The 24,683-nt window shown below is 44.0% G+C and overlaps 1 protein-coding gene across 1 annotated transcript; it reads left to right on the top strand.

The window, feature by feature from the left end:
• The first annotated feature begins 1,719 nt into the window (after positions 1 to 1,719).
• Positions 1,720 to 24,477, top strand: LOC112556294 (atrial natriuretic peptide receptor 1-like). Its single transcript, XM_025225147.1, has 17 exons — positions 1,720 to 1,781; positions 3,337 to 3,738; positions 4,835 to 5,088; positions 5,454 to 5,553; positions 6,385 to 6,543; positions 6,664 to 6,782; positions 7,116 to 7,251; positions 10,140 to 10,248; positions 11,975 to 12,087; positions 13,881 to 13,974; positions 14,879 to 14,981; positions 18,011 to 18,187; positions 18,423 to 18,599; positions 19,691 to 19,853; positions 21,744 to 21,896; positions 23,101 to 23,319; positions 24,346 to 24,477. The coding sequence occupies exons 2-16, from the start codon at positions 3,381 to 3,383 to the stop codon at positions 23,238 to 23,240; spliced, it is 2,355 nt and encodes a 784-aa protein (XP_025080932.1). The 5' UTR covers positions 1,720 to 1,781; positions 3,337 to 3,380; the 3' UTR covers positions 23,241 to 23,319; positions 24,346 to 24,477.
• The last annotated feature ends 206 nt before the right edge of the window (positions 24,478 to 24,683 follow it).

Consider the following 24,683-nt stretch of genomic DNA (forward strand, 5'->3'; position numbering starts at 1 on the left):
CAGGTCTATGTTAGTGCCTGCTAACAGCTCTGTGTTAGTGTCTGCTAACAGGTCTGTGTTAGTGCCTGCTAACAGGTCTGTGTTAGTGCCCGCTAACAGGTCTGTGTTAGTGCCTGCTAACAGGTCTGTGTCAGTGCCCGCTAACAGGTCTGTGTTAGTGCCTGCTAACAGCTCTGTGTTAGTGCCCGCTAACAGGTCTGTGTTAGTGCCTGCTAACAGGTCTGTGTTAGTGCCTGCTAACAGGTCTGTGTTAGTGCCTGCTAACAGGTCTTTGTTAGTGCCCGCTAACAGGTCTGTGTTAGTGTCTGCTAACAGGTCTGTGTTAGTGCCTGCTAACAGGTCTGTGTTAGTGCCTGCTAACAGGTCTGTGTTAGTGCCTGCTAACAGGTCTGTGTTAGTGCCTGCTAACAGGTCTGTGTTAGTGCCTGCTAACAGGTCTGTGTTAGTGCCTGCTAGCAGATCGGTGTTCCACCAATAGAAATGACAGTACCATGGCCGTGGAGACCTTGCAGCACGATGTTTTCCAAGAAGATATAAGATCTGAACGAGGCCTTCATCGATGTTGAATGTTCACATCACGTGACTATTTATGATGCAGCTTTGGTGACATTGGTGATCTTTTCATGACCATCCTTGTGTTGGCCGGATGTCATCAGCATGATCTGTCTTTCCATATTGACGATGGCAAATTCCACTTTTCTAGTCTTTCTTGTTTCATAAGCCAGTCCATGGCCAGTATAAACAGGAACCGTGAGAGAATCTTCCCCTGTTTGACACCAGTAGTAATGTTGAAAATGTCTGTTATCTTGCTGTTGATACAAAGCAACTGGCAATGAAAATCTGTATCTAGTGCTTTTACTACATTTACAATTGTCTACGGTATTCCACAGTCACGCAGGATTTACCTTAATGACTCACGGTGAGTGCTGTCAAATGCTTGCTCAAAGTCTATGAACACGGCATAGAAGGTGTTGTATTCTGTGCCTTCTTCTATTATCTGTTTTGAGGGGAAGCTTTGATCGATGCATGACATTCCTCTCAAGCCTGTTCTTGCCTGACGATGTTGTGAAGAACAGTGATGAGCCTTTTCAGGATGATTCGACTGAAGCTTTTGCTTGTCTGTGATAAGAGGGTTATGCCTCGCCAATGGCTTCAGTCGCATAAGTCTCCCTTCTTTGGCAGTTTGAAAATTATACTGCTTTTCCATTATTCAGGTGTTTGTTTAATATCCTTTCTTTTCTGGAAGATCTTTCAGAGCAGCTTTGGTATTTCTCTCTAGTACTCGTTAATCTCCTCATTTTCCACGTTGTAATCCTCGCTCTGCTTTTTCAGTTCTTGACAACTTTGCCTATCATTGTATTTATCTGAAGAGGAGCACGACTTAATTTACGACCCTGTAATCTTTGCCAAGCCAGTGTGTTTGTGTGTGTGTGTGTGTGCGTGCTTGCCCACCAATTCTTCACCTTCACGCCAATGTTTGCCAGCATCCCACTGAAAGTCCCAGCGGTAGCCGCCGGCATTGCTGTCCGACTGGCGGCAACTAAGGGAGATCACTAGACGCGTGCTCGATCAGCGCGCAATGATGACACTTCAGCTCCACACAGTAGATGCTGCTTATCTGCCCCTGACACCCAGGCACAACGACTGACATTAATTATGCTTCATGAGATTGTGAGGGCGTTTCTCTGTCAGTGAAGCTGCTATATAATACTCCACGGCCATCAGCACGGTGACAGTTACAGGTGTGACAGGTGTGACGCACGTCACTGATAGTCGGACAGGTAAGTCGTCTGACAGAATGGAGGCGCGTGCAGTGTCGCTGTGCACGTGACAGCTGGCTGCAGACACTCTGTGACACCTAGCGCTGTGACGCCTAGCGGGCAGACCAGTGATTTTGTGGGCCTGTAAATACTTGTATGATCAGAATGCTATAACAAATACTTCTATCATCAAAATACTATCACATAAATACTTGTAGGATCTGAATACTGCATTATAAATACTTGTATCATCTGTATACTATAACATAAATACTTGTATCATCAGAACATTGTAACATAAATATTTCTATGATCCAAATACTATAACATACTTATATGATCTGAATACTATAACATAAATACTTATATCATCAGAATGCTGTAACATAAATACTTGTATGATCTGTATACTATACCATAAATACTTATATGGTCTGAATACTATCACATAAATATTTGTATGATCTGAATACTATACCATAGATACTGATATGATCTGTGTACTATCACATAAATACTTGTATGATCTAAATACTGTGACATCAATACTTGTATCACTACAAACATGCAACTGTAAATATTTGTGTGATGAGAAGATTGTGATATAAATACTTGTTTCACTACAGTGTAAAATACTGTATAAAGTACACGTGTGCTTGCATCACTCCAAGTAACACAAAACAAATACTTTAATCACGTGATCATATCTACAATGTCATAATGTCAGGACATGTACATCACACCTTTCTCCAGCATCAGCCGCACACAGCTGCACCTGCATAAACACGAGACACAAACCATGTAGACACAGTGCACAGCCAAGGGTAAGTAAAGTTGATTAAGACAGCGCTGTGCTCACTAGGTAGGTTCTAAGGTAGGCTCAAAGGTAGGGTCAAAGGTTCTAAGGTAGGCTCAAAGGTAGGGTCAAAGGTTCTAAGGTAGGCTCAAAGGTAGGGTCAAAGGTTCTAAGGTAGGCTCAAAGGTAGGCTCAAAGGCAGGTTTTAAGGTAGGCTCAAAGGTAGGCTCTACGCTCAAAGGTAAGCTCAAAGGTAGGCTCAAAGGCAGGTTTTAAGGTAGGCTCAAAGGTAGGCTGAAAGGTAGGCTGAAAGGTAGGCACAAAGCGCCTCACGCAGGAGAAATAAAATTATCCAAAGACAGAAGAAAATGTCGCAGACACATAAATCCACCCAGGAACGTAGGAAAGGGCGTAATAAATTCACAGATCAACATGAAGCACACAACTTGACACAGATAATGAGAACAGACTTGTAATATATATCACCGTGACGTATCACGAGACCTTAACATTAGTTCTGTGGTATGAAACCTCCTTCTGGATGGATGGTTTGCTGTGTATCACGATGTTAGCGATAACAAACTGTAAGCCAATGGCACGGTCTTCTCCACTGTCATCATCATCATCATCATCATCATCATCATCATCATCATCATCATCATCATCATCCATCATCATCATCATCATCATCATCATCATCATCATCATCAATCACCGCCACCACCACCACCACCACCACCAAGAGTAGGAAGCAGTCTGTGTCTAACTTGTTGTTTGCAGTCAGTCCCAAGACGACGCCATCAGCAGACTGCACGCAGACTACAATGACGGCCCACGTGACATCATGGAGGTCAGCAGGTCGTCTTGGACTCTTCTACAGCGCGCTCGTCGTCCTGCTGCACCCACCTGCCCCTGCAAGTGGGGGGCCGAGCAACCTCACGATGGGCATTTTCCTGCCACTGACCGGGGCCAAAGTCCTGAGCAAAGAGGGGCTGGCGGTGGTCAAGTGGACGGTGGAGCAGCTGAACAGGGACCCGACCTACACAGAGCTACGAAAACATTCTCTTTTCTTTAACTACCTTCTGGAGGACACCAAGTGTGACAGTGACGAGGGGGTGTACCGCTTTTCTCAGATGATCTCATTGCAGACACAGGCAGCATCACGCATCGATGCCATTATAGGTACCGGGGAAGGGGGGGGGGGAGAGAGAAGAGAGAGAAAAAAGCATATATATATATCTCGAGAAAGCAGAGAGAGAGAGAGCGAAAGAGCTTTGACCTTTCGTCATGTATGGACACCACCATTGGGCTCATGTCCGGGGGTTAAGTCATCAATATTATAAAATGCAATATTAAAAACAATATGATGACGTGTGTATTGAAGTCCCGCTCACAGAACAAGACGTCAATACACACGTCATCACACTAGGACACAGCACGACGTCAGTACACACGTCATCACACACTAGGACACAGCAGGACGCCAATACACACGTCATCACACTAGGACACAGCAGGACGTCAATACACACCTCATCACACTAGGACACAGCACGACGTCAGTACACACGTCATCACACACTAGGACACAGCAGGACGCCAATACACACGTCATCACACTAGGACACAGCAGGACGTCAATACACACGTCATCACACTAGGACACAGCACGACGTCAGTACACACGTCATCACACACTAGACACAGCAGGACGCCAATACACACGTCATCACACACTAGGACACAGCAGGACGCCAATACACACGTCATCACACCAAGGACACAGCCAGGACGTCAATACACACGTCATCACACACTAGGACACAGCAGGACGTCAGTACACACGTCATCACACTAGGACACAGCAGGACGTCAATACACACGTCATTACACACTAGGACACATCAGGACGTCAATACACACGTCATCAATCTAGGACACAGCAGGACGTCAATACACACGTCATCAATCTAGGACACAGCAGGACGCCGACGAGAAAACTTCAGCCATCACGTGTTTATTCATGTCAGGTCCATCGTGTGATGTGTTTATTCATGTCAGGTCCATCGTGTGATGTATTTATTCATGTCAGGTCCATCGTGTGATGTGTTTATTCATGTCAGGTCCATCGTGTGATGTGTTTATTCATGTCAGGTCCATCGTGTGATGTGTTTATTCATGTCAGGTCCATCGTGTGATGCGTTTATTCATGTCAGGTCCATCGTGTGATGCGTTTATTCATGTCAGGTCCACCGTGTGATGTGTTTATTCATGTCAGGTCCATCGTGTGATGACGTGTGTCGGCTGCTGGGTGGCCAGGCGCGTATCTGGGACGTACCCTTGATCAGCTTTGGGTGCGAGAGCTCCATCTTGTCGGACCGCCGTCGGTACCCGACTTTCCTACGCACCACTGGCACCTTTGATGAGATGCAGCAGTTCATCGAGAAGATTCTGACTCATTTCGGGTGGAACCGCCTGACGCTGGTGCACGGACAGGACACCGTGTGGCTGGAGACCTCCGACGACTTTCAGGTGAGGCGATGACGGGGGCAGGTGGCAGTCTGATAATAATGTAGATAGAGGTGAGACGGGTGAGGCAGACAAATCCTAGACACTCTGACTCCATTTTGTTTTCAACTGAACTTTAATGAACAGAGGGAATGAATGACAGATGAATGACAGCAGAATTGTAATGACGTGATAACAGCGCCGCTCATTTAACGACCTCAGTACGGTTTCTCGTTTTCAGTTACAAATCACCAAAAGTAGTTTTGCCAGACTTATTCACATGCTTGCTATGTCACAACACCCATATTTCTGTTTGCCTACACGGTTGTATGACTGTGTGCGTGTGTGTGACATACTCGTGACGTGTGTGTGACAAACATGTGGCGTAGGCTCAGTTTCAGACTCACAACTTTGAGACCAGGCAGTTCTCCTTGAATCAAGATAAGAACCTCTCTCTCAGTCTCCAGGAGGAGGCCATCGAAACACGAGGTAATCAACGACGTCACACATGGACCGGTGACATCACGTGACGTGATCAATGGTACCGCTTATGGTAATCAACGATATCGTGCATAGTAATGAGTGATCTCGGGAGAACTGTACGAGATCCGGGTGTTGTAAGACATGTGAACAATAAGAGGGGAGGTAATCAAGTGGCCACAAATAGCAGCAGGTAGAACATGTCACAGCACGACGACGACGACTACACTACTGAATGAAGTGTAGATAACATGACGTCATATAGCCCTAGACTATTGATTGTGAGAATATGTGAACGACATTCTAGTGACAGCCTATAGTGAGGATCAGTGAATGACGTGTGATATCACATCTTACAGTGATTGTGCTTTCAACCAATCAGTATCGCTGTCATTGTCTGCTATAAAGATTGTCGTTTACTTAAAACTATTTTATTTGTATACAAGACATTTGTTGTACTGAACATGCATTGTGTGGATTGTGGCTATGGTCTACAAAGACGCCTGTATCCTGTATCTTGTATCCTATATCCTGTATCTTGTATCCTGTATCCTGTATCCTGTATCCTGTATCCTGTCTCCTGTATCCTGTCTCCTTGTCTTCTTGCTCCTAGTCCCTCCCCCAGTGGAGCATATGGCCAAAACGTATTTGCGGTTACTGTAGCAGAGATTTTTCACAGGGAGGGGTTGCTAGCCCCACGCCCAATCCTCCTCCTTCATCCGGGCTAGGGACCGGCAACCTACCAGAGGGGTTTCCAGGCGGAGTTCATGTATCCTTGAGTGTACCCTAAATGTACTCTTGAGTGTACTTTTAACTGCTTTTGCTGATTTTACTCTTCAGTATTCGTGTTGTGCGCATATGGAAGTGACGTCATAACTTTTATGAGTACGGCCTTTGATCTTGGCCTGACTAATGGCGACTACGCATTTATCAGCATAGACTTCGGCAACATGGTCAAGCGAATCCCCGACTGGCCAGGAGATCCCGCCATTTTTAACGGTGAGCACAGTGTGTGCGTGTTATTGTCGTTGGTGCTGTTGTTGATGCTGCTACTGATGTTGTTGTTGCTGCTGCTGCTGCTGCTGCTGCTGATGATGATGATGATGATGATGATGACAGGACTTCTGGATATCACCATAGACGTTGCTCCAGAACGAGATCGATACGTCATCTTCATGCACGACATCTTCAATGCTACTGACCTGATGGTCTCTTCAGACTGCGCTAGTGGCTATGAGGTCAGTGTCCTCACCTGTAGTCACACTGTGCTAGTGTACCAGAGGCAGACTCACACTAGGGTGCTAATTAGTCACAGCAAAGGTAATTTATCACCTGTTGTAGCAGAAGATGTTTACAGTAGTAGAAATATTGCTTACTGGCAGGCAAAGCCTAGGGTTAGCTTCAAATAGTGTGTCAATGTGCACTACAACCTTTAGTGTACAAACATGCATCACACACCTTATTGTGAGTGCACACATGTCTGTGTGTGTGTGTGTGTGTGAGAGTGTATGCTCAAAATGTCTGTGCGCGTGTGTGTGAGTTTGTGCTCTCATGATGTTGGTGTGTGTCAGATGGGCATTCATGGATCTCTGCTGTCGGACGCTATCTCGCTGTACGCCAAGGCTGTCAACTCCTGCCTGGCTGATGGTTCGGATCCTACTAATGGCACAAGCCTGGCACAACACCTGTACGGCACCACTATAGACGGTAGCTACATTATTACTATATGTTCACACCTGTACAGCACCACTATAGAAGGTAGCTACATTATGACTATATGTCACCTGTACAACAGCACTATAGAAGGTAGCTACATTATCACTATATGTCACCTGTACAGCACCACTATAGAAGGTAGCTACATTATGACTATATGTTCACACCTGTACAACAGCACTATAGAAGGTAGCTACATTATCACTATATGTCACCTTACAGCACCACTATAGAAGGTAGCTACTGTAGAAGGTAGCTACATTATCACTATATGTCACCTGTACAGTACCACTATATACGACGTCAGAGAATGATGCACTATGTGACCCTCACCACAATGTAGGGTTTGACCTCTCGAGGGTTTGATGTGTGCTGTAATATTGCTACACGTGTGCAGTATACGTGTGCAGTACCTGAACTAAATCTGCTCCTCCTACCCAATATATTGTCGTCGATCCGCTGTGATGGTAACCTCCACTGAACCTCAGTTATTTTCACATGCTCAGCTTTGTTTCTCGTGAATATTCGAAGTAGAGGAAACAAAATGTGACTAATGAGGACATTCCCAACGGACAAAAGGCATTTCAGCGATACTTTGTCAACATGAACATTAGATTTTACTTTTGTAATTCTACGAAATACAAGTTGCAGTCGATTGATCTCCCTACTCTTAAATATTCAAGTAACTAAAACTGCTTTGGTTCGCATTATTTAAGCTCATCGCATGTTCGCTTAGTTTAATTTTTGCTAGAGGCCAGAAAATGAAGTCAAGAATTAAAAAAATTGAATTATTTTTCATTGCAACACGAATTTCAGAAAATTGCTCACATTTTTGTTGCCGAAATGCAATACAATGCAATACAATTACAGATTATCAACTGTCAAACTACTGAAATAAAACAATTTAACCATACTATCTATCTATCTATTCCTCTTCGTGCATCAGGTTGCACACAAGGCCTCAACCAGAGTCCGCCACCGATGTCGATCGGCTGAAACCCGCTCTAGGTGACCCCATGTCCAGCCCTTTCCTTTCATCTCCCTTTCCACTGTTCTTCTCCAAGTTTCCTTTGGGCGGCCTCGTTTTCTTCGGCCGTCTGGAGTCCATCGTAGGGCGACTCTGGAAAGGTCTGCTGTCTGCTGGCGGAGCACATGTCCAATCCATTGCCAACGCCTTCGTTGAACCTGCGTGGTGATGGACTCGGTTTCAGTTCTTCGGTGGAGTTCTTCGTTGGTGATGGTGTTTGGCCAAAAGATGTTAAGTGTGCGCCTGAGGCATCTGTTTTGGAAGACATCAAGCTTGTTACTGATGGTTTTGGTCATCTTCCAAGATTCTGATCCGTAAAGGAGGGTGCTGATCACATTTGACTCGAAGATTCTCTGCTTGATCTTCTGGCTGATGTTTTTTGCCTTCCATGTGCTCCTGAGTGAGGCGAAGGCCAGGCTCGAATCTCCACCTCCGCATCCCCGGTGTTTGACATTTTGGACCCAAGATAGGTGAAACTGTCAACTTGCTCAATCTCTTCTCCATTTAGTTTGATGCTGTCTTGGACTCTGGCGTTCACTCTCATACTTTTAGTCTTTTTTGTGCTGACCTTCAAGCCAATGTTTCCAGCTGTTTCTGAGAAGGCCTTTGTTTTTTCCTGCATGTCTTGGTGGCGGTGTGACAGCAGGGCAATGTCATCAGCAAAGTCCAAGTCTTCCAGCGCTGTTGTTGTTGTCATAGTCATGGTCCATCTGATCCCTCTCCTCTCGCTGTCGGTGGAAGTCTTCATGATCCAATCCATGGCCAGGATGAAGAGGAACGGCGACAGAATGCAGCCCTGCTTCACCCCAGTACTGACGTGGAAGGGGTCTGTGAGCTCCGTGTCACAGACAACCTGGGATTTGAAATCGCTGTACAGCATTGCAATGACCTGAACAAGTTTTGCAGGGACTCCGTAATGCCTCAGGATCTTCCATAAAGACTTGCAGTCAATGGTGTCAAAAGCCTTCTCCAGGTCACACTGGCACATCACTGTTCTTAAACCCGTTGTTTAGCTGTTTGTTTATCTTGTACAGTGTCTTCAGGTCATTTTTTTCTGGCCGCTTTATCAGCTTCATCTGCCAGTTTCTCTGTGTAGTCTCTTTTGTCGGTTTTTTTTTTGTCATCCTCTTTACCTCTTTGTTAAGTGTTGTTTGTGTTGTTTCTTCAGGCGTTCGGATCTAGTGCTGTTGATTTTTTGTTTGGCTGACTTTCTCTCGTCTGTCTTCTTCCATGTCTCCTCTCTGATCCACTGTTCTTTCTTTTTCCGTTAGAAGCCCAGTATTTTCTCTCCTGTTTCCTGTAAGATTCGATTGAAGTAGTCTAAGGTCATCTCTTGTTGTTCTCCTAGTGCCTGGAACCTGTTCTTTACTTCCATAGCAAAGGCGCGTTTGGTGGCTGGATACTTAACCATTACTGTTAAAACACTTATGAAATGAAAACTCAGACCTGACTTTGTCATATGACAAAATGCTCTCCAGTGAAGACAAGGAAGGTCAGGATTGCATCAAAAAGGAGGGTCAAGAAGTAATATATATCATAGAACAGATCACACAATATAAACAACACGCCAAGTTCTAGACTTTGAGAATGTAATACAAACACTGTTGACACTGTTTGCATCAACAGAAAGCTTATACATTACTATTGGAGTCAAACAGGAATCAATTCTCTTGCCACTTCAATTCATGCTGGTCATGGACTGGCTTATAAAACAAATTACAGCCTGTAAGTCTGGCTCTCTCTCTCTCTTTGTCTTCACGCAGGACTTTTCACTATCTCACCCCGGCTTCCTGCTGGGTGCAACCAGAATGACACAGTGTCTCAGTTCATTATCACTGCTGTGTCAATGCAGGTGTGTCAGGACAGGTGCGGATTGGTGAAAACGGTTCCCGTGTGGCCACCTTCATGTTGCACAACATCCAGAAAGGCTGCTATGTCCAGGTCGCCAGGTTCAGTCCCAGGTAACTATGTCGGCTGATTTTACGATGTACAAGACCAAACATGGGTGCTAGAGTGGGTAACACTCATGTCAGAGAGTAATGACTGACTGACGAACAGATGAATAGGTGATGTTTACTTTCTGCCCGGCATAGCGGAGGCGGGCTGACAATGACAATGACCAACTTTAGTAATTCCAGTGGCTAATTATGTGCTTAGTTTCAAAAATAGAAAAAAACAAGTGCTAGTTACAAGATAGAGATACGGACAAGATAAGGATGAGATTTTTAATCGCATGGAACTGAAAAACATGCAATCTTACTTCTAGACTAATCTTAAGACACATCCACATTATCACACACCCACGAACGCACGAAAGCACGCACGTACACACCTGACAATTTATCTCTGGTTAAGAAACTAAATTCCTGAGAGAACAAACGATATCAAGTGCAGAGCCTACCATTGGCCTGAGCTTGACAGAACCAAGTCCCTGCTAGTACAGGTTGTAGTGTGGACAAGATGCAGCACGCCTTTCTGACAGTTTACTCGTTACAAAGGGAGCTAAATCCCTCTACCTGACACCAGTTACCTTACAATTGGCCATTACCATCGCTAGCCCTCACCTTCGTGTCAGGTGCGAAACACTCACCTCAGACCTGGTCGAGTCCTAGACACGATGGACAGAGGCGTTGGTGTGGCAGCCACACGCCGTGAAAAAGCCGTTTAACGGTCTGTGCGTAGAATGCGGGACACGTGCAGTCTGCTCGTCCTACAAAACACAGGCGGAGACCATCAAAAGGAGAAAAACATAAAACGGCGACAAGCCCCGAAAACGACTTTAAAAATAACTTGGTTGTCAGCAACAAGCCCCACAGCAACAGCTACATCTATAAACACCTTCAACATCAGCGACAAGCCCCACAGTCACAACTGCCTTGACACTAAAAATACCTTCAATGAGTGGGATAACAGTCCTACGGTTCACTTTTGTCTGGGGATCCTACCTTATCTTCAGCCAATGTTTTAAGAATCTAGTTTTTTCTCTGAGTGTGTGTACGCGTGAGGGAGGGGATGGCGGGGTACGTTGTGCGCATGTGTGTACGTGAGTGTATTTGTGAGGTGTGTATATATATTCACCCGGTTCGCATCGCTATTACCGGTTGTGAAGCGCTCGGTCGCCGGAAAGAGCCGATGTGTAGCTCGCTCCCAAGCTCCACTGCTCGCTACACACCGGTATATCCGAGAGTTCCCACTTCTTCGCGCAACGCGGTCACCGATACAAGAGCAAAATATTTGATTAATAAAAGAAAACTGATTTACAACTTAAGATAAAATAGCCAAAGATAGCAAGGATTCAAAAAAATGAACATTTACTGCAATGGTCAGACAAAAAGAAACCATTCTTAAAAATAGAGCTACAATGAGCAAATAGCGTTTCAGTTTGTTAATAAGTGTTCGCAGAAGATGATCACAAGATGTAAATATGAAAACAAAATGTAAATATGTTATGATTTTGTGTTACTTTGTTTTATAGCATCTGTTTGCCTCTCCGTTTGCGCTTGTATCGGTGACCGCGTTGCGCGAAGAAGTGGCAACTCTGGGATATACCCGTGTGTAGCGAGCAGTGGAGCTTGGGAGCGAGCTACACATGGGCTCTTTCCGGCGACCGAGCGCGCTTCACAACCGGTAATAGCGATGCGAACCGGGTGATATATTATATGTGTATTTTTGATATGTTTGTTGCAGCCGAGAGATGAGACTAATAGCAGGAAGCCCCATAGTCTGGCCGGGCGAGGTGACTGTCCCCCCACGCGGCAGCCCCGTGTGTGGCTGGAACAATGAGCTGTGCCAGGAGGACGGTGAGATCTTTGAGATGTTTGTGTGAAGTGTGCCAGGAGGACGGTGAGATCTTTGAGATGTTTGTGTGAAGTGTGCCAGGAGGACGGTGAGATCTTTGAGATGTTTGTGTGAAGTGTGCCAGGAGGACGGTGAGATCTTTGAGATGTTTGTGTGAAGTGTGCCAGGAGGACGGTGAGATCTTTGAGATGTTTGTGTGAAATGTGCCAGGAGGACGGTGAGATCTTTGAGATGTTTGTGTGAAATGTGCCAGGAGGACGGTGAGATCTTTGAGATGTTTGTGTGAAGTGTGCCAGGAGGATGGTGAGATCTTTGAGATGTTTGTGTGAAGTGTGCCAGGAGGACGGTGAGATCTTTGAGATGTTTGTGTGAAATGTGCCAGGAGGATGGTGAGATCTTTGAGATGTTTGTGTGAAATGTGCCAGGAGGATGGTGAGATCTTTGAGATGTTTGTGTGAAGTGTGCCAGGAGGACGGTGAGATCTTTGAGATGTTTGTGTGAAATGTGCCAGGAGGATGGTGAGATCTTTGAGATGTTTGTGTGAAATGTGCCAGGAGGATGGAGAAAAGTTCGGTTGGCTCAACAAATGAAAATGATGACAGCAAGCACAGACATACACTTTCAGAAAGACGTTTAACACCTGATAGGTAAGGCAGTCTAGCGAGGGCTGTTGTCACCGGCAACGCCTTGAGACCAAAGTCTTGTCAGTGAAATAAATGTTTAATAAACTTGTGAGAACTATAGAACATCTACTGAAAGCAGACTAACAGAAGATCTCACTAGTTGCACACCGTTCCTATGTTTACCATCTGTTGCTACGCGAGACGTACTTGCTGGGCAACTAGGCATGTGGGTTACAGTTACACCTAGCGGTCTAGCCACGTGACATCAAACTCCAGGGAGACATTATGCAGTCTTCATTGTTCATTAATATTCACTTACTTCAATACGACACACGGCCCGACCCCTCACCCTGCTCTTCCCGCAACAAAAGACGACGAGGTGTAAAGCAGGGTAAACATGTAAACAATTAAATAAACAACATACAAGATAAGCTAATGCATGCAGACAACACTGTGCCTCATCTACAGAGGGTCCCTGTAGTCGTTCTATCCCTACATTAGACGATGTACGGCCGTTAACTCACGTTAAGCCACCATCCAGTGTGACATACACACCCACCACACAGCTGTGACAGTTGTCACTGTATGTCACACACATCTCGTACTGCCACCTCTAGCTGTGACTTAGTGGCACTGACACTTGACACCACATACAGCACGCACTGACACAAAACGCCAGACCTTCATTTCAACATACAAATATAAATGGAGAAATATCCTGTGAGGGCAGGACTCAGGGCTGACCTGACTAACATTGAATGCCTGCTGTGTTTATTAGGATGAACTAACACGCACTAACTGCTGTGTTTATTAGTATTGACTAACATGCACTACCTGCTGTGTTTATTAGCATCAACTAACATGCACTAACTGCTGTGTTTATTAGCATCAACTAACATGCACTAACTGCTGTGTTTATTAGCATCAACTAACATGCACTAACTGCTGTGTTTATTAGCATCAACTAACATGCACTAACTGCTGTGTTTATTAGGATGAACTAACACGCACTAACTGCTGTGTTTATTAGTATTGACTAACATGCACTACCTGCTGTGTTTATTAGCATCAACTAACATGCACTACCTGCTGTGTTTATTAGCATCAACTAACATGCACTAACTGCTGTGTTTATTAGCATCAACTAACATGCACTAACTGCTGTGTTTCAGGATATCAGCGCTTGGTTTTCACCAGTTCCGCCATCTCGGCCACTGCCGGCTTCATGGTGGTGTCGTGTGTTGTCTCCTACCTGTACCTCAAGAGGTATGTTGACAGTGGGGTGCTGTTCTCCTACTAGTACCTCAGTGCATGATACGATGGTGATGTGTATTGTGTGCTTCTACCTGAGGAGGTGAGGTCACGGTGCTGGTGAGTGCTGTCTCCTAGTAGACCTCAAGATGACATGTACAGCTGTAAGATACCTGTAGCGACCTTGACACCATCCCTGTGTTCCCTCATCAGCTGACCCTGCACCAAGGGTCATGAGGTGCTGCACACGGTTCTCTGAATGGCGAGCTAACAGCTGTTCATAGTTTCTATGCAAACAACATTAAACACAGCAGTGGCCACAATAACTCCACAATTTTCAGCCGATTTCAAGACACACATATATACATCTCAGTTGCCGTGATATAGCCTCAGCTGCTGACACGGCGTAAAACACCAATCCTCCCCCCCATATACATCTCAATATAGTCTGCATTGAGAAGGACACTTACAGAAATCAGGGATGGATGAAGCGTGTCATAGCAGCCATATGTACAGCCTTTCAAGGTAGGCGACAGGCAGCCTGATGCAGGATACAACAAACTTGTAAAGTAACCTGCCATTATCATAGAAAGCGCGCAAATACGCACACACACAGACACGCTTATATTCCTATGCAAGATACAAGTAAGAGACAAATTGCTTAGTGGTTAGGGTTAAGGTTAGCATAGCACAATGCTAGTCTTGGGTTAGGGTTAAAGCTAGCATAGCTAAGGTTAGTATAGCACAACCCTAGTCAGGTTAGGGTTAAAGTTAGTATAGCACAATGCTAGTCAGGTTAGGGTTAAAGTTAGTATAGCACAATGCTAGTCAGGTTAGGGTTAAAGTTAGTATAGCACAATGCTAGTCACTCATTAGACAGCACTAGCGACAAGCAATGCTGCTGTTTATCTGATGACAGGAGAGCTCAGCTACAGAAAATCAGCAGCAAGGACTGGAAGATTCCATTTGCAGAACTAAAAACATGGAGAGAAGGAGAAGGGCAGCGAAGCAATGGAAGACTGGTAGGACGAGATACAATGTAGTGTACTGTATATAATAATAAGACAAGTAGACAAGATACAATGTAGTTTACTGTACATAATAATAAGACAAGTAGACAAGATACAGTGTAGTGTACTGTATATAATAATAAGACAAGTAGACAAGATACAATGTAGTGTACTGTATATAATAATAAGACAAGTAGACAAGATACAGTGTAGTGTACTGTATATAATAATAAGACAAGTAGACAAGATACAGTGTAGTGTATTGTATATAATAATAAGACAAGTAGACAAGATACAATGTAGTGTACTGTATATAATAATAAGACAAGTAGACGAGATACAGTGTAGTGTACTGTATATAATAATAAGACAAGTAGACGAGATACAGTGTAGTGTACTGTATATAATAATAAGACAAGTAGACAAGATACAATGTAGTGTACTGTATATAATAATAAGACAAGTAGACAAGATACAGTGTAGTTTACTGTACATAATAATAAGACAAGTAGACAAGATACAGTGTAGTGTACTGTATATAATAATAAGACAAGTAGACAAGATACAGTGTAGTTTACTGTACATAATGTAATAAGACAAGTAGACAAGATACAGTGTAGTGTTATGTATATAATAATATAGACAAGTAGACAAGTATACAATGTAGTGTACTGTATATAATAATAAGACAAGTAGACGAGTACAATGTAGGTACATACATAGACAAGTGTAGTGTACTGTATATAATAATAAGACAAGTAGACAAGATACAATGTAGTTTACTGTACATAATAATAAGACAAGTAGACAAGATACAGTGTAGTGTACTGTATATAATAATAAGACAAGTAGACAAGATACAATGTAGTGTACAGTACATAATAATAAGACAAGTAGACAAGATACAGTGTAGTGTACTGTACATAATAATAAGACAAGTAGACGAGATACAGTGTAGTGTACTGTATATAATAATAAGACAAGTAGACAAGATACAATGTAGTGTACTGTATATAATAATAAGACAAGTAGACAAGATACAGTATAGTGTACTGTATATAATAATAAGACAAGTAGACAAGATACAGTGTAGTGTACTGTATATAATAATAAGACAAGTAGACAAGATACAATGTAGTGTACAGTACATAATAATAAGACAAGTAGACAAGATACAGTGTAGTGTACAGTATATAATAATAAGACAAGTAGACGAGATACAGTGTAGTGTACTGTATATAATAATAAGACAAGTAGACAAGATACAGTGTAGTGTAGTGTATATAATGGTAGGACAAGTAGATGAGATACAGTATAGTGTAGTGTATATAATGGTAGGACAAGTAGACAAGATACAGTGTAGTGTACTGTATATAATAATAAGACAAGTAGACAAGATACAATGTAGTGTACAGTATATAATAATAAGACAAGTAGACAAGATACAGTGTAGTGTACTGTATATAATAAAAGACAAGTAGACAAGATACAATGTAGTGTACTACAGTGTAATGTAATATAATAAGACAAGTAGACAAGATACAGTGTAGTGTACTGTATATAATAATAAGACAAGTAGACGAGATACAGTGTAGTGTACTGTATATGTAGACAAGTAGACAAGATACAGTGTAGTGTACTGTATATAATAATAAGACAAGTAGACAAGATACAGTATAGTGTACTGTATATAATAATAATATGACAAGTAGACAAGATACAGTGTAGTGTACTGTATATAATAAAAGACAAGTAGTAGACAAGATACAGTGTAGTTACTGTTTATAATAATAAGACAAGTAGACAAGATACAGTGTAGTGTACTGTATATAATAATAAGAACAAGTAGACAAGATACAGTGTAGTGTACTGTACATAATAAAATAAGACAAGTAGACAAGATACAGTGTAGTGTACAGTATATAATAATAAGACAAGTAGACAAGATACAATGTAGTGTACAGTATATAATAATAAGACAAGTAGACAAGATACAATGTAGTGTACTGTATATAATAATAAGACAAGTAGACAAGATACAGTGTAGTGTATATAATGGTAGGACAAGTAGACAAGATACAAGTGTAGTGTACTCTGTTATAATAATAAGACAAGTAGACAAGATACAGTGTAGTGTATATAATAATAAGACAAGTAGACAAGATACAGTGTAGTGTACTGTATATAATAATAAGACAAGTAGACAAGATACAGTGTAGTGTACTGTATATAATAATAAGACAAGTAGACAAGATACAGTGTAGTGTACTGTATATAATAATAAGACAAGCAGACAAGATACAGTGTAGTGTACTGTATATAATAATAAGACAAGTAGACGAGATACAGTGTAGTGTACTGTATATAATAATAAGACAAGCAGACAAGATAAAATGTAGTGTACAGTACATAATAATAAGACAAGCAGACAAGATACAGTGTAGTGTATATAATGGTAGGACAAGTAGACAAGATACAGTGTAGTGTACTGTATATAATAATAAGACAAGCAGACAAGATACAGTGTAGTGTACTGTATATAATAATAAGACAAGCAGACAAGATAAAATGTAGTGTACAGTATGTCACATGGCTTGGTACTACCTTAAGATGACTCTCTCCCGTCTGTTTTACATCGTCTCGTGAGTTTTTATGAAGTGTATGGAATGTCTGAAAATGTTATTAGAAAAGTAAACATGTCAGCCTACCTCTTGTAGCCATGTAGCCAGGTGTCACCAAGCCCAACAGTCTGTCATCAGGGGAGAGGCCACACTACAATGTTGCACCCTGGCCCTCCAGGTTGGGAGTTTTGCTTTGGGCCAACAACCCACTCATGTAAAAAAACAGAAGCTGTTACAGAAACCGTGACAGTACCACAAGGGCCTGGTGTTGTTGTGGAATAAAGACAGAAATGTCAACTCCCGATGAGTTTGGAGTGAATGAGTTAGCAGACAGTCAATGAGCACAGTTGTTGTTTGTGAGCTGTGAAATCAAAAACAGGAATGAGCTCTCATGAATTATTCCCCTTGTGTGACGCACAGGGCAGCGGGGCAGACATGGGGCACTCACGGGCATCCCTCCGCTCCAAGGGTTCTGTGATCCCTGTTTGTAAGCAGGATGAGGACGTCTTCCTGTACAAAGGCGAGCTGGTGATGGCCAAGAGAATTCATAAAAAATACTTGGCTGTGTCTTTCAGCCTCACCAGAGAAATAAATCAGGTAATTATCAGATAATTTCTACTAACTCTGTGAGGTCACAAAGTGACATGACCTGTCTACAAAATATACATGATTTGAAGGCATGAGCTCTTCTCTTGTCATCATAAACTGTCTGACATCTCTGTCATCTATTTTGGTGCTCTTCATTTGCTCTTCCACTGTAATACTAATATAAAATAAGTATCTTTGGCGCACATTTATTTATTAAAAGAAAAAAGTTCATTGTATTTGCTAGATTCGTCAGTTGAACCACCGAAATGTCAATCCTCTTATCGGCGCATGCGTGGAACTTAACCAGGTCCGCGTGATCAGCATGTACGCGCACAAAGGCTCCCTCTACGATGTCATCCACAGCTCCAGCATCAAGCTGGACGCCACTTTCCTCGTGTCTTTTGCAATGGATATTTGTAAGGTAAGCCACTGGATATTTGTAAGGTGAGACACTGGATATTTGTAAGGTGAGACACTGGATATTTGTCAGGTGAGACAGTGGATATTTGTAAGGTGAGACACTGGATATTTGTAAGGTGAGACACTGGATATTTGTCAGGTGAGACAGTGGATATTTGTAAGGTGAGACACTGGATATTTGTAAGGTGAGACACTGGATATTTGTAAGGTGAGACAGTGGATATTTGTAAGGTGAGACAGTGGATATTTGTAAGGTGAGACAGTGGATATTTGTAAGGTGAGACAGTGGATATTTGTAAGGTGAGACAGTGGATATTTGTAAGGTGAGACACTGGATATTTGTAAGGTGAGACAGTGGATATTTGTAAGGTGAGACACTGGATATTTGTAAGGTGAGACAGTGGATATTTGTAAGGTGAGACACTGGATATTTGTAAGGTGAGACAGTGGATATTTGTAAGGTGAGACACTGGATATTTGTAAGGTGAGACAGTGGATATTTGTAAGGTGAGACACTGGATATTTGTAAGGTGAGACAGTGGATATTTGTAAGGTGAGACAGTGGATATTTGTAAGGCGAGACACTGGATATTTGTAAGGCGAGACAGTGGATATTTGTAAGGTGAGACACTGGATATTTGTAAGGTGAGACACTGGATGTTTGTAAGGTAAGCCACAGCCTTGAACCTGTTGACCCCAAGAAAGACGGGGGACAAGAATATGATCGCTCTCTTTGCTCAGTGTCACGGTTCGGTCGATACAGGTGTCACGTGCCTGTGAAATAACCTCTTGACCTCACAGTTAGCGAGACCTCAACGGCAAGATTTCTGATGACTGTCACCTTACAACCGTGGTTTTGTTGTGTGGTGCGCTGATGGTGATAATCTCCGAATGTTTGTGCAACTTTGAACTTTAGTCTTATACCTCCCTTCACGTACTACGTCTTACGCTGGACGCACTCCGTGCCCTGTGACCTTCTCCCGGCACGTGAAGGTCTCTTCCCAACAAATCTTCACAAACGATGTTTCTCTTTGGTCCTAGTTGCAAGTTTACCCAAACCAGCCATCCTTTTATTTGTTTATTTCTACACAGGGCATGACGTACGTACACACCAGCCCTGTATGTTACCATGGCAACCTCAAGTCTAGTAACGTGCTGGTGGACAGAAGCTGGACCTGCAAAGTCGGCGATTTTCGTATGTTTTACCTGCGAGAAGGGGAGGTACTCACCGCCGACCCCACAGATGTGGCCAGAAGTGAGTGACCTTTCCACCCCAGATATCACAGTCTGTAATGACAGTGTGACAGTAAGACCATGGCAGTCAGACAGCAACACTATACATATACATATAGATAGATAGATATCACAGTCTGTAATGACAGTGTGACAGTAAGACCATGACAGTCATACAGCAACACTATATATATATTCAGGGCTTCTGCTTACGCAAAAAATTGCGCACAGTACGCATTAAAAGTTCAGAGGACCCCTTCAATTTTCGTCAATGGAGTCCCAGGGGACCCCTTCAAATTAGGGCGAAGAACAGATACAAAATTGGGTAAGTGTAGTGTCTGACATCGTAGACCAGGGGTGGGCAATTAATTTTCCCATGGGGCCGCATGAGAAACTGGGATGGTTCTAGAGGGCCGGACTAATATAGTTAACTCAGTTTTACCCAATACTGTATGTATAGTATATATACTGGCGGGCGGGCCAGTGGACGGGCCGGTCAGAGACAGGAGGCGGGCCGGATCCGGCCCGCGGGCCGGCGTTTGCCCAGGTCTGTCGTAGACCAACCTATTGTTGTCGTCTGCTGCAAGGCGAGAGTAGCTTCCCTTGCACTGAGTTTGTTTTCCCTTACCAAGAAGAGTTCCACTAAAGGCCGATATCTTCCCACCGGGGGGGGAAATGAGGGGTATCGTCCGTGCGAGGGAAGGTAGGAGTACACGAGGTGCGGACTGCCATCGGCCAGTCGTCTTCAATTACTACTCACTTTTCTTAGACCCTACATCAAGTACTAGTCGGCTGAGAAAGGCGTTTAATTGCTAAATATAGTTTGCAACTGAAACTCGTTTAATTTATTTGTTCAGTTTCAAACACCTTCGATCCCCCTTCATCTCATGATTTACGTAACATTCAGAATCCACTGAATGTCACTGAGCTGTGGGCGTCACGTCTTGCCGAGGTTCGCTTTTCTACCTTGCACCAGTTTTTTTCATCCCAATTTTTATACTTTTAGCAACGTGCCACCTCTCGTTGATGTTTCTTACAACTCTAGTTCTCACTAACTTATTAATTGCCAGGTTACGGTCAAGAACTTCCTCTTGAATGATGGCATCTGAGGCATTCATACTTTCATACATCCTCTCCCATCCACCACCAGGTGCAGCTTATTTAAGTTATTTCCAAGATGTCGTTGACAGCGTGGTTAGAATGATCGTCTCAGAAACGGAAAGAAAGTGAGCACCCCAAGTACAGTGAGCATAAGGTCATCACAGATGCTTGCACAGATTTCATGGCACAGAAACACAAGACATTACAGTGCTTTGTGTGCCTGAAAGGCAGTTGAACAAAGTATGTTGATTTGTTGATTTTTTTTTCACATTGTAAAGGGACCCCTTAGAGTTAGCCTGGGACCCCTTAGAAATCTGAAGGGGTCCCTTGGACCCCAAAGAATTTAGGGTTAGCAGAAGCCCTGTAATGACAGTGTGGCTATAAGACCATGGCAGTCATACAGCAATACTGTATATATACATAGATACATAATACACTCTGTAATGATAATTTGACAATAATACTTTGACAGAGACCAATATCACAGTCTGTGATGTGTATAACAAGAGGCTGTGTAGATGATGTGTAGATGAACCTCACACTGTACATGTAAAAGGACTTCAATGGCCGTGATGTAGTCCTAGCTGCTGGCACGGCGTTAAACATAAACAAACATCGATAGAGTAAATGCAGAATATTATTGCATGTAGTTTTACCGCTTGATGTCATGTCATGTCATGTCATGTCATGTCATGTCATGTAGACTATATGACAGCTTCCCATCAATCTGCCCTTTGTCCCAGTTCCAGAAGCCTTCTGTTGGGGTGTTCAAGAGAAGTTCTGTCACTCCAGACCTGTTCTTGTGTTGTAGGACAGTTCTGGACAGCGCCGGAAGTTTTACGAGAAGAGAGGCTGGATGATGTCGGGTGGCAGAAGGCTGATGTGTACTCGTACGGAATCATTCTGTACGAGCTGCTGTCGCGGAAACACCCGTATGACAACTACTGGGACGATGAGCCCCAAGGTGAGGCGCACCACACGACAGGAGCTAAGTACACAGAGAGAGACTATACACTGACAGTTGTTTTCTGTACAATATTGGACACACACTCGTCTGCCGCACAGTTTCCTACCCCACCCCTAGTCATGATAGTTTTATAGTGGCACAGCGCACACAACCAAGCAACTACACCCCGAGTAGGAGGAAATACACTGAGGGTTGACTGTCCTGGGTTCAGCTCTCGTCTCGTCTCTTTTCTTCCTCGACATGTGTTTACAGGGCTGGCTGCCTTGCCGTGGTATGGCCTTAGTTGCTGGCTCGGCGTAAAACACCATCCCCCCTGCCCACCCCGAGTAGGAGGAAGGGAGTTGGGTGTGGTACCAACTGCTGTTGGGGACGGGACAGTAACTTTTTTCGACTTCTCGCAGCAAACCGCGAGACTTGGCACTAGAACAGACCTGGGCAAAGGCCGGCCCACGGGCCGGATCCGGCCCGCCTCCTTTCTTTGACCGGCCCGCCCGCTGGCCCGCCCGCCACTATATATACTATATATACAGTATTGGGTAAAACTGAGTTAACTATATTAGTCCGCCCCTCTAAAACCATCCCAATTTCTAATGCGGCCGCTTGGGAAAATTAATTGCCCAACCCTGCACTAGAATGTGCTCACCTTGGGCTAAACCGAGCTCACCCTCCTTTCCTAGGTTTTCTCGTGCAGCGCTGGCAGAAAGATGTTCAAATATGTCTGCGACATTTGTAATGCGCTCTGATCTGGCAAAGGAGGGGGAACCCTCTTTGTGTGACACAAACAAAGTAGTAGCCTGAACATATCCTGGCCTAGCCATGCCTAGCTTCTGTCTCCTTGGTGCAAACCTGTATTCATGGAGTGAGGGCAGGTTGCTGTGCTGGTCAATGGAAGGTCGATTGGCTAGTCTCCGTAGTGACGTAGTGATGTGCTGACGTCACGGATGTTACCTGACACCTGATCCCTGGGACCGAAGGTATAAAACAGGGGCAAAGATTCTCTCGGGTAAAATATAAGAAACCAGAGGGTACAGGCAGTCCGCCATATCTACACCACACGAGAAGTTTTAATTGTTTCCCCATTTTGTTTCACGCTAACGACTTACCGTCGCCTCCTGAATACAGCCCTCGTCATAGCATCAACACGCAGACAGACGACAAGATGACAATGACCTGGACCTTGTGGTCGTCGTCACTGTTGCAGCGGTCATAGCGGAGGTGGTGAAGCAGCATCTGTTCAAACAGCCGCCATTCCGCCCCCACCAGGAGGCTGGCTCCGGGCTGGCTGACGTCACGGCCTGCAGGCCGATGCCAGCGGCTCCTTCAAGACCATGGAGGGTCTGATGCTGCAGTGCTGGGAGGAGCGGCCATTGCTGAGACCCAACTTTGAGCACGTGCTGCGCCATCTCAAGCCGCATGGAAAGTAAGTCTTTGACAGTCTGTCGCTTGGGATCCATGCCACGGACACGGACAGACTGCTGGAACGAACTGGAATCAAACCATGACACGGACAGACTGCAGGAACGAACTGGAATCAAACCATGACACGGACAGACTGCAGGAACGAACTGGAATCAAACCATGACACGGACAGACTGCTGAGTTTTACTGCTGTTTAGAGTTTGTACTGGAGTAGTCTCCTCTTGACCGGGTGGCGAAGCCGACGGTTTTGTTTTGTTGTTGTCGTCGTCGTCGTCGTCGTTGTTGTTGTTGTTGTCGTCGTCGTCGTTGTTGTTGTTGTTGTCGTCGTCGTCGTCGTCGTCGTCGTTGTTGTCGTTGTTCTCACAGACCTGTTACAAGTTACTAAATCTGTTCACTTGAAAACTCGTTCAGCTGCTTCTCCAGGTTTTCGTGAGTCAGCGAATGTTTCGGTCTTTTTGAGTTTTCTTATATTTTTGTGAGTTGCATTTCTGGGGCGTTCTTCTCTTTTGGTGTGATGAAAATAGTCATGGTAAGTATGACTGGAGAAGGTTTGAAAGTATCAAAGATGAATAATCATTAGATTATAAGGACTATATTTTTCTCTCTACATTTTTTTCTGTTATTTGTGTTTCTTTGTATATAAATGTGTAAAGGTTGGCTTGCACTGGAGGGCTTCTTCTTCTGAGAGGGGCTAGCTTGCCCGGTCAGCCGTTGCTGACAGACAGACTGTTGTGTCCGTTATTTGACGGGGAAGCTTCAGACCTAACAGACGAGCTTCAAAGACGACTCATGACAAAACCAATGTGACAATCGTCGTTCATGGCGAAGTGAGCTTCCCCTGTAGGCTCCACACTGGGGATGGGGACCTTGCACTGAGTGCATGGAGACAGGTAAGGCACATAGGCTCCGCCCTCTGACCCCGAGAAAGACATGTCAGCAAAAGGTTTGGAGACAACGTTTACTTCTCGTGTGAGCGTGAGGTCAGTCTAAGGATGGCGCTTTGATGCTTGGAATGATCGTCTGGCAGGAACGACATCATCGACAACCTCACCCACATGTTCACCAAGACCGAGGACCAGCTAGAGCAGCTTGTTCGTGAACGAACTCAGGAGCTGGAAAAGGAGCGAGACAGGACCCGCTCCCTGCTCCGTGAGATGCTCCTACGGCTAAGTCAGGTACGCTAGTAAGTCGTAAAAAAAGCTAAAAGGTAAAAAGTGTCAGGTACGAAGGGTAAAAAACAAGCTTTAGGAAGTGTCAGGTACGCTAGCATTGCACAGAGATGCTTCCTAGGTGTCAGGTACACTAGGTAAGTGTCAGGTACGCGAGGTAAGTCTCAGGTACGCTAGCATTGTACAGAGATGCTTC

The sequence above is a fragment of the Pomacea canaliculata genome, linkage group LG2 (genome assembly GCF_003073045.1).
Source record: "Pomacea canaliculata isolate SZHN2017 linkage group LG2, ASM307304v1, whole genome shotgun sequence".
NCBI lineage: Eukaryota > Metazoa > Mollusca > Gastropoda > Architaenioglossa > Ampullariidae > Pomacea > Pomacea canaliculata.

What these genes read in the sequence shown, in the direction of transcription:
- LOC112556294 (XM_025225147.1), top strand. Translation starts at nt 3,381, where the DNA reads ATGACGGCCCACGTGACATCATGGAGGTCAGCAGGTCGTCTTGGACTC. An exon ending in GGAGGCCATCGAAACACGAG is followed by an intron (nt 5,554 to 6,384) that starts GTAATCAACGAC and finishes TTTACTCTTCAG; the next exon opens with TATTCGTGTTGTGCGCATAT. An exon ending in ACTGCGCTAGTGGCTATGAG is followed by an intron (nt 6,783 to 7,115) that starts GTCAGTGTCCTC and finishes GGTGTGTGTCAG; the next exon opens with ATGGGCATTCATGGATCTCT.